The 12,944-nt window shown below is 40.9% G+C and overlaps 1 protein-coding gene across 3 annotated transcripts in view; it reads left to right on the top strand.

Moving 5' to 3' along the window:
• The window catches only part of SEMA3D (semaphorin 3D), a 259,118-nt gene that overhangs the window by 219,475 nt on the left and 26,699 nt on the right, over positions 1–12,944 (top strand). For all 3 annotated transcript variants that reach the window (XM_030216329.1, XM_030216331.1, XM_030216330.1), the window contains exons 12-13: positions 5,303–5,525; positions 12,618–12,706. In XM_030216329.1, the coding sequence (XP_030072189.1) occupies positions 5,303–5,525; positions 12,618–12,706 (312 nt within the window). The remainder of the gene's footprint in view (positions 1–5,302; positions 5,526–12,617; positions 12,707–12,944) is intronic.

The following is a 12,944-nucleotide window of genomic DNA, read 5'->3' as shown; positions in this document are numbered from 1 at the left end:
TTCCTGTAGCTGACGACAGTAACAGAAGTGGTTCATTTCTAATTATCACCACTAGAGGGTGGCAGACGCATAGACATGAACTTCAGAAAGGCAAAGCAGCCACATTGCTTATCCAGACTTCTGAAAGAAATAGGCTTGTTGGAAGCACAGGTTCACCTGTCCTCTGGGAATCAGTACCACGATAACTATGTTAGTTCATTGAATGCATAGAAATACAGGTCGGCATACAAAAAAAAAGTGGTTCCTTTTGATTAGATTAACAATGCACATCTTGATTAGTTAGGGGTCCTTTTACTAAAGTGCACTGAAAGATGGCCTGTGCTGGTGCAGAAGTGTGTATTGGACACACGCAGGTCCATTTTTCAGCATGCCTGCAAAAAAGGGCCTCTTTTTTTGGCCGAAAATGGATGTGTGGCGAAATAAAAATTGACGCGCGTCCATTTGGGGCCTGAGACCCTACCGTCACCCATTGACCTAGTGGTAAAGTCTAACTTGTTAACTGGGCAGTAATAGGCTACACATGTACAATGCTGAGTTCTGCCTGGTTACTGCTGCGTGGCGGAAATTTTCTGGCGCGCCTAGTGGACACATGGAAAAAAATGAAATTACCACCCAGGCCACGCAGTAGCTGGATGGTAGGTCAAAATTGATGAGCATAGGATGTGTGTATGAGCCTATGCGGTTAGTAAAGGGGCCTTTAAAACATTTATTGAGTCCAGTAAAAATGTTTATGCATCTGGGATGGGATTTGCATTCATTACTGTACAATCATTTTGTTAATGAACTTTAAAAGTTGAATGTAAACTATGGGGTCCTTTTACTAAACCATGTTAAGCGCTAATGCACGCTTAATGCAGGAAAAAAAGATTATTACAAAACATGTTAAAATATTTTGTGGTAATTTGTCTGTCAGTGTGCACTAATTATATTTATTTCTTAATTTTATCAGGATGGGGTGTGTCATGAGTGGGTAATGGGGTTGGAAGCATTATCCAGCTAGTATTTTATTAATTTATTTATATATTTATTGGGATTTATTAACCGCCTTTATGAACAGATTCGCACTTAAGGTGCTAAATGTTCCCTGTTTGCAGGTCCCACATGCTAATTGAAAAATGTCAGTGTCAATACATACTTATATACCGCCTCCCTCCCAAATGGCTCTAGGGCAGTTTACAATTATCTAGAATTAAAATAATTCATAATACAATACAAAACAAAAATGCATAAAATCAATTACACTTCATCATAAACAGGATAAAGTTAAGAAAACAAATAGGTCTTAATTTTCTTCTGAAAGGAAAGATAATCAGTTACTGTGGGATAAACATAAAGGAATTCTGTTCCGAAGGAATGGTTCCTCAGAAGCTTAGCAGAGATTGGGTGGCAGCACCGGTGGTTGGGAGGCGGGGCTAGTACTGGGCAGACTTCTACGGCCTGTGCCCTGAAAATGGTAGATTCAAATCAAGGTCAGGTATACATATAAAGTAGCGCATATGAATTTATCTTGTTGGGCATACTGGATGGACCGTACAGGTCTTTTTCTGCCGACACCTACTATGTTACTATAGGAAGTGCATTCCAGATACGGATCATAACATCAGCAAAAAACATTTTTACTATCCTATGGAATCAAACTCCTTTCCAGGTAACTGGGCGGAATATCAGCAAACTATATAACCTCCCTGAAGTTCGACCGGACGTAACATATATCCAATCAGTGAGTAAGGATGAAGAGAAACCATACACGGCCTGAAAAAACAAGCAACGAGATTTATATAATATCCTCTGATGTATCGGGAGCCAGTGCAATGGAATATGATATGATGAAATATCAAATAATACTACTACTACTACTACTTAACATTTCTAAAGCGCTACTAGGGTTACCCTTATGGCCGTATTTTAAAACAATTGCATTTTTCTCACCAATTTGACAGGCAGATTCAAATAGAAGTGGTCTTTTATTAAAGCATGCTGGTGTTTTAGCACGCGCTAATATTTAGGGTGTGCTAAACGTTAGCAATGCCCAATGGGGGCGTAGCTAGACCTCGGCGGGAGGGGGGTCCAGAGCCAGAGGTGAGGGGCACTGTTTAGCCGCCTCCCCCAGCCAGCGACCCCCCCGGCCACCAAAACCCTCCCCTGTCGCCTCTACTGCCAGGTACTTTGCTGGCGGGGGTCCCCAAACCCCATCAGCCGAAGAGTCTTCTTCAGCGCCAGTCGACTCTGGTGCCTTCGCTGTGCGATGATCTGTTTTGAACTCCTGATGTCCTACGCTGTGCACGTCCTGTATGTAGCCCCGTGCATTGCAGTAATCTAAATGTGTTAGAATTAACATTTGTATTAATAAGGTGTTTGCGTATTTACTAAAGTAAGATCTTATTAGATTTAGTTGTTTCAGCTTAAAGAACGTTTTATGCCTCAAAAGTTAAAGATGAGTCTAACGCCATCCAAGCAGTTGACAGTGAATTAGCACAGGACCTGCAAAAATACATATATTTTTAAAATGGCCTCAATACTGCTGCGTTACAAATGAGTTTAGCGCAGGGGAACATGCCACATTAGCTTGCACTAAGCCTGGATTTTGTTGCATCTTGGCAAAAGGGACCCCAAAGTCAATTAACATACCTTAATCAGTTGTAACACGTCAACACATCCATGCGTTTCCCTTTGCGTTTCCCTACAGGTAGGAATTAGTAGAAAGGAGACTTGCAGTAACGGGAATTATAATTAGCACTGCCATTTCACTCAAGTCAAGCAGGGCAGGGTGGTCCTGTCCTTGCTTTGTCCATGGAAATGTAGACGTTCCTTTTGTTAGGGAAATCAGATCTAAAATGTCATGCTGCAACATAGCAAAACCAGAACCGCAGGATCCTATGTGAGATGGCGAAGACTGACCATAACACCCTTAAAGGCACTCAGGCTGAGAGGGAACTTTGAGAGTGGAACTCAAATTCATCGCAAAACTCGGAGTCTGTTTCGTCTCATAAAACATCTTCACTGTTTATCTTAAACATGTTTTGTGCAAATGAATCAACTGGAAAGCCAAAACTGTCCTGGTTCATACAGGGTCATTTTAGATGGGGGGAGGGGGAGGGTTATTCCAGAGTGACTGTTTTTTTTTTTTTTTTTTTGCAGTTGTCACCCATATCTGCAAGTTTTGTAATGAGATCAAAGCTCAGCATTCCTGTTTTGTTTATAAATTCTAACATCCGTAATCAGGAACAGTGAAAATGCTATTCTGATAATCCTGCTAGATTCACAGCTAGTTATTAAATATCCTCAAAACAGTGATTCCCATGTGACTTTCCTCTTTTTGTTTAGTTCAATGAGTAATGGAACAGTCCGGTTGATTGTAAATAAGCCTTACTACGCATACAAATTAACGCATGCCAAGATCTTCAGTGCTTTTTCATGTCATGTTTATCTTTCAGGGATGGACATTCGTTTATAGCAGTATGGGAAATGTGAACAGCAGTATTCCACATTGCTGCGTGTCATTATCAAATGAAAATAAGCAGGAAAAAAACATGAAAATGGGTAACAGTGAGCATTTTCGGAAGAGTGCACACTGTCCCTCTTATTCTACAGAGCGTGACTTAAGTTGCGTGTGCAAATCCAGTTGTATTCTGGACTTCTGCATGTGATTTAATTAGTGTCAATAATTGCTTGTTAATTGGCAATGATCAGCACTATTTGGTTTAACTAATTGGCATTAATTAGAATTTATGTGCAGAACTGTCTAAGCACATTCTACAATGTGATGCGCATAAATTCTAAGTCACGTAGTTGAAAAGGGGGTGTGGCTATGGGCGTGGAATGAGTGGGTCATGGGCATTTCTAAAATCTATGTGCGTAGTTATATAATACACCCGATCCGTGCCTAATTTAGGCGTTGGCATTTATACCAAGTTTTACTTGGCGCAACTGCCCGTGACTAAATTTATTTATTTATTATCTCATTTATACCCCACATTTCCCCAACTGTGTCAGGCCCAGTGTGGCTTACATTGCACCGCAAAGGCGGCCACCAATACAGTAAATTAAGTTAATACATCATTAAACCTGCATAAGACATAAAGGAGAGGATGGGGAAGGAAAGAAAGGAACAGGAAACCAGGGGAGAGAAGGGAAGGGTGGATGAGTCCAAAATTGCCATTATATTGATGTGACTCAAGAGGTGGAGACACATGCTGAGTCTTTGGGGTAGGCTTTCCCAAATAACAAAGTCTTTAGAGATTTTCTGAAATTTAGATGGTTGTGAATTGTTTTTATAGTTTTTGGTAAGGAGTTCCATAATTGTGAGCTGATGAAGGAGAAGGATGAAGCATATGTGGATTTATACTTTAGCCCGTTGCAGGTTGGATAATGAAGGTTAAGGTATGAACGGGATAGTCTTAATGCATTCCTGGGTGGCAGGCTGATTAGGTCAATCATGTAGTCAGGGACTGCACCATAGATAATTTTGTGTACTAGGGAGCAAATTTTAAATTTAGTCATGCCTATGGGCGCTCAGTGTATTCTATAAACCGCATGGAAATTTAGGTGCATTGTATAAAGTACGCCTAAAGTTAGGCATACTTTGTACACTATGCCTAGGTGTTTTTCATTTTGCCGCTGATTTTTGTAGGCATGATATATAGAATCTAGTCCTATTGGAAAGAGGTCACTCAATGCTTATGTGCAAACCACTGCATATGTGAGCATACCGTATACTCATTCAGAAAGCTTGTGCCATCTTTGCACCTAGGGCGCCCTCTCTTAAGAGTATGCGCTAAGGGGCCCTTTTACTAAGGCTCGTAGGCACCTACGCATGTCCAACACGTGTCAAATTGGCATTACTACCTGGCTACTTCATGCCCTGGGCAGTAATACCATTTTTGGCATGTGCCTATTTTCTACTGTGGGGTGCTTACCTAGTGGTAATCAGCAGTTGGCGCATGCTGGACTTTTACCGCCCAGTTAGTGCGTGAGATCTTACCTCTAAGTCAGTGGCTGGCGTCAAGGTCTCAGGCCGAAACTGGACGAGTGCTGGTTTTCATTTTGTCGCACGTCCATTTTTCGGCACAATTTAAAAAAATCCCTTTTTTCCAGGCGTGCTCAGGAAAGGAACCAGCATGGGTCCAAAACATGCGCCTACACCAGCGTAGGCCACTTTTGGGCGCACCTTAGTAAAAGGGCCCCTGAATGACTTTGATCCTGTGATGAAAAAAACGAGCCAACAAAAGCAAAAGAAAGGTTGCTAGAAATGGCAAAATGTTCCGGCCGTCCATCCCTAATACTTTTTTCTTCCTGCTTTCAGTGCCCGAGCAGAACCTACGACCCACTGATTAAATCTACCAAAGATTTTCCAGATGATGTTATCAATTTTGTGAAACATCATCCCCTGATGTACAAGTCAGTCTATCCCATCACCGGAAGGCCGGTGTTCACTCGGCTCAATGTAGATTACAAGTTGACACAGATCGTGGTGGATCACGTGATGGCAGAAGATGGTCAATATGATGTCATGTTTCTTGGGACAGGTAAAGGAATGACCCTCTTCTCCTCATCTCTTAAGGGCCTATAATAATGTTCAGGTATATTTTATTTGCAATTGAATCATGAAATCTCTTTAGAATAAACAATAGATGGGGAATTCAAAAGAGCTTCTACAAACAGAGGTGCAAATTCGTGGTTCTGTGAGCTGCATATTTGTTTTAATGGACTGGATTTATATAGGAGAAAATCTGCATCTACCAATCAGGTCTTCTGTTTCTGAATTAAAGAGTTAGGAAACTGATTCTTCACCTTTATATTTCTTTTTTGGAGTTTCTACAGCACTTCAGAGTTATATTCCATTGTTTCCATTAGTCCAGAGAGCAAGTAGAATCCGAGGAAGGTGCTGTAGGCATCCCCACATTTTGCTTCCACTGTCTCGGGATCCTTTTACCAAGCTGTGGGAAAAAGGTCCCTGAGCTAGTGTCAGGGACTGTTTTTCCCATATGCCGGGGCCCTTTTTACCGCAACGGGTAAAAAAGCCCCCAGACACACATGGTCATGAGGTAAGAGAAATCTTACCGTGTGGCCATGCTGCTGAGAGCCCTTACCACCACTCATTGAGTTGGTGATAAGGGCTCCCGTGCTAACCCTATAAAGTGGTGTTACATGATCCTTCCTACAAGATCTACCCAAGATGTGAATTGCTGAGTTTTGCAATGTTTGAAGCTTTGTAAACACCATGGTATTGAAAGACCTTCTCATCCACATATCGCCCACAATTTTCAGAGAGTCATGAATCCATGGCTCCACAGCCTATTCACCTGCCCAGTAAAGTCCAATTGGAAATCCAACCAGACCCCCTAAATATTTAAATTCATCGACTATAGGAATCATTTCCCCACATAGCTGGATGGAAGAACTGGGCCTAATCCACCTGCCCATTATCCAACAAGCCACAGTCTATTTCATATTTAAAATCATACGATTATGGCCCAACCACCTAGACATACCCTGCATACAATGCTGAATAGGGTCAAATCTACGTCATTAGGTGATAACCTCACCATCACCAAAATGTCATCAAGATAAATGCAAGGATTAATTCCAAAATGATCAATCAAATCCACGAATGGCCTAAAGAAAATATTAAAGAGGATCGGAGAAAGTGACAACCCTTGAGGCACCACATATAAGCTGACATGTGCAGGAACTCTCCGATTCCTTCATCACCAAAAAAACCTCCGGAACCATACAATACAGTACTTTCAAATCCTATAGCTTCAAGACGATCCAAAAGCAACGAATGATCGATAACATCAAAAGCAGAGGCTAAGTCCAATGATATAACCAGCACTATATCACCCATGTCCAATAATATTTCTCGATTCACTAAACAACGCAACCAGATTCGACTTGGTATTATATTCTCTTCGAAATGCAGCCTTTCTAGAATGCAACAAAGCATGATCCTCTGCATACTCAACTAATTGCTGTTCCGCAGTCTTTTCCATCAAAATCATCAATTGACCCTATAGTTTTCCACTTTTAATGGAACTAAAGACTTATTCTTCAACACTGGAGTCACCATCGCTTGCTTCCAATCTTGTGGTACTACACCTTCAACCGAAGTTTGATTAAACATGGCTTGTAATAATGTCAAAAAATCCAAAGGAAAAACGGGATCCGCACAACTTCCACAAAAAATACAAAATCGTGAGCTTTTTAAAAACAGTTTATTGTCAAGATACATAGATAACCAAACCACAATGATAAAAATCCACAGCGATATGAGGAGGTAACCCAATTGACCCTACACAGGTCATGATTGAGCTTAAAGCCTTCCTCATGGGTCTAAATATAAATAGGCACAATTCATGAGGGACTAATTGCCATAATAGAAACAGCAAACTGTGTATCGAAACAAGAAAGAGGTAAATGAAAAGGTGAAAAAAAAGATGTTAATGTGAAACAATGTATCATAGTGAGAGAAAATAAATAATAATGGTGAGAAAGATAAAAGTGGTAAAAATAATAATGTAATCACGAAGAAAACAAATGCTATATAATAATAGTGAATGGTTGGCAAACATCAATGTACAGATGTCTACGTCTATGTGAAGAGTGATGTACAATATAGAACGTCAAGTTACTGTGGTAAGAGATCAAAAGAAACCAAAAGGAGAAAGAAAGCTTCTTTGTATAGTGAAGTTTGGATTAAAAACTGTACTTTGCTTTAAAAGCAGTAGATGGCAGTAGAAAATTAAGTAATGTGCTAGAAGGGTCTTGTGTAATGCTTTGGAGTTCAGTTACCTTTGCAAAGCATGAAAAATGTTTCTATGATTTGGAGAACTGTGAGTAACTGACTTTGCAATCGTTTATATAAAATAACTTGACGTTATTGTAGACTTCTGTCTTGAACTAGGACATTCTGGAGTTATTTGCAAAAAATGTTGGGGGTCCCTGTTTCCTGCAGACAGTGTACATTTTATTTAGATTTTGCTCACACCTTTTTCAGTAGTAGCTCAAGGTGAATTACATTCAGGTACTCTGGATATTTCTCTGTCCCAGGAGGACTCTCAATCTAAGTTTGTACCTGAGGCAATGGAGGGTTAAGTGACTTGCCCAAGATCACAAGGAGCAGCACTGGAATTTGAACTGGCCACCTCTGGATTGCAAGACCGGTGTGCTCTAACCACTAGACCACTCCTCCACAGACACAAAGAAACACATATATATATACACAGATACTCTCAAGCACACATATATACACAGATACAGACACACATACAGAAAGACAAACATGCATATTCATATATGCATACATATGTGCACTCACACACATACAGAAACATACATACACACATGAATACACTCACATACACACATGTAGATACACACACACACACACACAGAAACATACACAAATACACACACACACATATATACACAAATACACACACACATATATACACAAATACACACACACACACAGAAACATACACAAATACACACACACATATATACACAAATACACACACACACACACAGAAACATACACAAATACACACACACACATATATACACACACACACATATATATATATATATATATATATATATATACACACTAGCACTACTGGGAGGGAGAGGGAAGTCTTGAACTTGATTGACTTTTTGAATCAGTTATGTTGTGGTGCTCTGTGAAAGCAGAGGAATTTTCTGGTCTAGTAGAGACACCTTGATAACGCTCTGTGACAAGTCATAATATCACTGGGAAGGTTACTTTGTATCACGGACAGTCCCCTAAGATAGGAAGGCATGCTTTTTTTTTTTTTTTAAATACCGGTGTCTTCAAAAGCCTACAGTCCGTTGTTACTCCAGCCAGGACCTCTTCCTATAGACCTTTCTGATTTGTGTGTGTAGAAACTCAGCAGCTCCAGTGTCTGAAAATCATTTCCATCTGCAAACAGCAAGGCAGCTAGCGTGGAATGGATCTATGGTCCCTGCCCAGTGTCCACGGGGCATTATCAAACATCTACAAATGAATGGCCAGAGATCTGCACCCTAAAAGTCCTCCTCCCCAAAGAGGTCAAGAACCATTGACCTTGAATAATTGCCCTTTCGCTCCGAGAAGTGGTTCTTCAGAAAGAAAACTGAAGCAGAGGGATGGCTCGATTGACAGTATTTATCAACTTAGTGTTCTCTGCATAAAGGGAGTATTAAGGTTTACAAGGCTGTCAATCAAACGACTTTTACAAGGATCCAATTCTTCCTATAAAGAAAGGCAGCCTCTAATTATCCCAGTCACACACGAGTGCTATTGGTCAGTGCCCAATGTTTAATTTCTGCAGAAGTCGAGGTCATGCATGCATTTGGCACTTGGTATCTCAAAGCTGCAGTCTGGCTAATGGCTACCACTGCAAACAATTTTCTAATTTGCATAAATGTGACCATTATTCTGTTGCTAAGATGTGGAAAGTATGGTTGAGCGACCCTGTGATAAAAACAAATGAGGCATATCTATGCAATAAGAAACTGAAATTAGCCCCAAAAGACACAACTTATCAATTCATGTAAAAGGCTGGAAAATAAGATGTGTCCATTTAATTTTTGGCAAAGCTTCTGGCAGATGTAAAGGAGATTTAAACATACTGGGCCAGGCACAGAGTCAGTGGTAAAAGGCTGGCGAGAGGTTAGAAGTTGGAGAGAGAGAATGAAAGAGAGTGGCTTGGAGCGATTGTGGAGGGTTGTGGTAGAAGTGGGGGAAACGGGGGGTGGGGGTGGGGAGAGCTGGAGTTGGTCAAGGCAATGCGACACTTGTATGTTCATCTATCCAAAGGGTAGAGACCCTGAGAGACAGAATCTCAAACATTTTGATTGACCGGATGGACATTTCCATGTTTCTGCAAACGACAGCCCATCCCCAATTTATGACAATGTAAGAACAGTTTAAAAATTAAGGAGGAGAAGCTTAACTAAGAATAAACAAATATCTACTGCAAAAAAAAAAGTAAATAAATATGAGGTTTAGGTATCAGGTTTATTACATTTCATTAGCCACTCAAGGAAGCAAAGTCCATCAAAGCAGGGTACATACAATCCCTCCCCCCAAACAAAACCCAAAATGCATAATAACAGAAAAGAACTCTAACATCATGATAGGATAGAAAAGAATAACCCGCCCTGTTTACTAAGCCATGCTAGCGGCTGCCATGTGGTAAATCCGACACAGCCAATTCAAAGTGAATGGGCTGAATCGGCATAAGCGCCTCTCACACCTCTCTTCCAGCGTACACGTGTTGAGATTTATAAGCCTGTCCCTATATGCTTTATGACTGAGTCCGCTTACCAATTTTATAGCCACCCTCTGGACCGACTCCATCCTATTTATATCTTTCCATAGGTGCGGTCTCCAGAATTGCACACAGTACCATAGGCGTAGCCAGAAAACAGATTTTGGGTGGGCCTAGGCAAGAACTAGGTGGGCACCAAGTGTTCTCCCCCACCCGCACCACCAAAACAAAATCTCAGCTGGTGAGAAAATGCTTCTTTCCACCATGTGCAGGTACCGGTATCGTGGAGAGTAGCGTTTTCGTTACCATCAGGGGGAAGCCTTCAGCTGGCGGAGCTTGGGATCCCCACCAGCTACCATTAAATATGTGGTACTGTTGGGTGGGCCCTGGCCCGCTCAGGCCCACCTGTGGCTACGCCACTGCTCAGTACTCTAAATGGGGCCTCACCAGAGACGAGGGCATCATCACCTCTTTCTTCCTGCTGGTCATCCCTCTCCTTATGCACCCAAGCATCCTTCTGGCTTTGACCCTTGCCTTTTCTACCTGTTTGGCCACCTTAAGGTCATCAGACACAATCACCCCCAAGTCCCGCTCTTCTTTCATACACAGAAGCATTTCACCTTCAATATTATACCGCTCCCCTGGATTCTTGTAACCCAAGTGCATGACCCAGCATTTCTCAGCATTAAATCTTAGTTGCCAGTTTCGCTAGATCCTTCTTCATGACATTCACAGCCTCCGGGGTGTCCACCCTGTTACAGAGTTTGGTATCATCCGCAAAAAGACAAACCTTACCAAACAGCTCTTCCGCAATATCTCTCACAAAGATGTTAAAAAGAGCCGGCCTGATTACCGATGCCTGCGGTATTCCACTGATATTATCCCTATCCTCAGAGCAAGGCCCATTTACCACAACCCTCTGTCTCTTGAAGTCCTATAGAAGGCTAAAATATTTATCTGACCCAGACACATGGATTTCAAATCATTATGGAAAAAACTTGGACAGCTCTGATCTAAGCCCTTTTAATCAGGTAGTTTGTTTTTTCCATAATACTTTAAATTCTGTTCTCTGGAAATCTGATTGTGCTGTTATATATTTTGTTCCTTATATGGTAATAACAAATGTTTCTATTACTTTAGTTTCATTTTTAATTAAATTTATAAACCACTTTGACTCAAGAGAATCACCCAACTCATGTACAGAAAGAAATACAAAACAAAACCAGACAAAAAAGGCTAAGGTATATCAGGGCTTTTTTTGAGGGGATACTGAGTACCGGCACCTTTTCCATTGTCTGCTAAAATTGACCCATGGACCCCAAGTTTTAATGAAAGAGCTCAGGCTCTACACACCAATTCTGCCTTGTCATAGATTCTGTGACTGGTTGCAGGGGCCTTGGCTATTGTGGGGTGGGTCCCTCAGTGATCACCCCACTCCAAAGGGTGGCCCTGGCATTTGAGTACCGGCACCTTTTTCATGAGAAAAAACACACTGAGTTATATTAAACTAAAATAAGGTGATATTTGTTCTTAACAGTTAATAATCCTTTCCTTTACTTGAATCCTGTTAGACTGGTTCAGACCTATAAGTTATGTCCCTCTACCAGCAGATGGAGGCAGAGACACCGTCAATTTAATAGATTCATTCCAGTATGCTAATGCTAAAATCACTCCACTTTGAATGGGTTTTTTTTTTTTGGAAACTTTTATGCAAGAATGGGCACTACATTGATTTTATTCCAAATTAATGCATGTAAGTTAGATTTACATATGATACGTGCTTTAATTACATTTTACATGCATTAGTTTCTGAAATAAACCAAACCATTTTTAAATATTGGCCATATACTATCTGCTACCACATTTGCTTATTTCCGATCTGAGGAAGAAGGGCAACCTTCGAAAGCTAATCAAAAAATGTATTAAGTTATGTCCAATAAAAAAGGTATCATCTTATTTTCTTTTCCATGTTTTATTTTGTTTGATTTCTATTGATAAATATTGGCCAAAATTCTCCAAAAACAGAAACAGTTTTCTGTGCACATCACTGTAAAGCAGCTAATACCCTCACAATCCAAGTTCAGGAAGAAAGGCTGTACTGTTTCCCTCAGTTGTAACAAAATAAATACATGCAGATAATTTTTTCAAAGACATTTTGCTAATCTGTGTTGGTGGAAAAAGGCCTCTTGAATGTGAGAGCACTAGGAATTTTTCTGTCTACTGCTTAAGCTTTGTAGCAGTGTTGAAATAAGTTCCCAGTCCATTCAGATAAGATAAGGGAAGCTTGGGAAGAGTGATTCTGAATTCTAATCGCTCTTCTCCCCTTGAACATCTTTGTTCCAGACATAGGGACGGTACTTAAAGTCATCAGCATTACCAAGGAGAGGAGGAACCTGGAAGAGGTGGTACTGGAAGAGCTACAAGTTTTTAAGGTAAGGGACAGGTTCTAATTTTCACACATTAGAACATAAGAATAGCTGTACTGGGTCAGTGGTCCACCTAGCCCAGTATCCTGCTTCCAACAGTGGCCAATCAGATCATAAGTACCCAGCAGATACCCGTGCTTTGCAGGTACCATGAGTTGCTGCAAGAGGTCGTGGCAGCAAATTGCAGAGGGCAGCCGAAAAGGGGCAGAGGTGAGTGGGCTTTGCTTCTGCCCTTATCACCCAC

This window comes from Microcaecilia unicolor, chromosome 10 (assembly GCF_901765095.1).
Source record: "Microcaecilia unicolor chromosome 10, aMicUni1.1, whole genome shotgun sequence".
Lineage (NCBI taxonomy): Eukaryota > Metazoa > Chordata > Amphibia > Gymnophiona > Siphonopidae > Microcaecilia > Microcaecilia unicolor.
The sequence above is the reverse complement of the archived record's forward strand: the minus strand, read 5'-3'. Positions and strand labels throughout refer to the sequence as shown.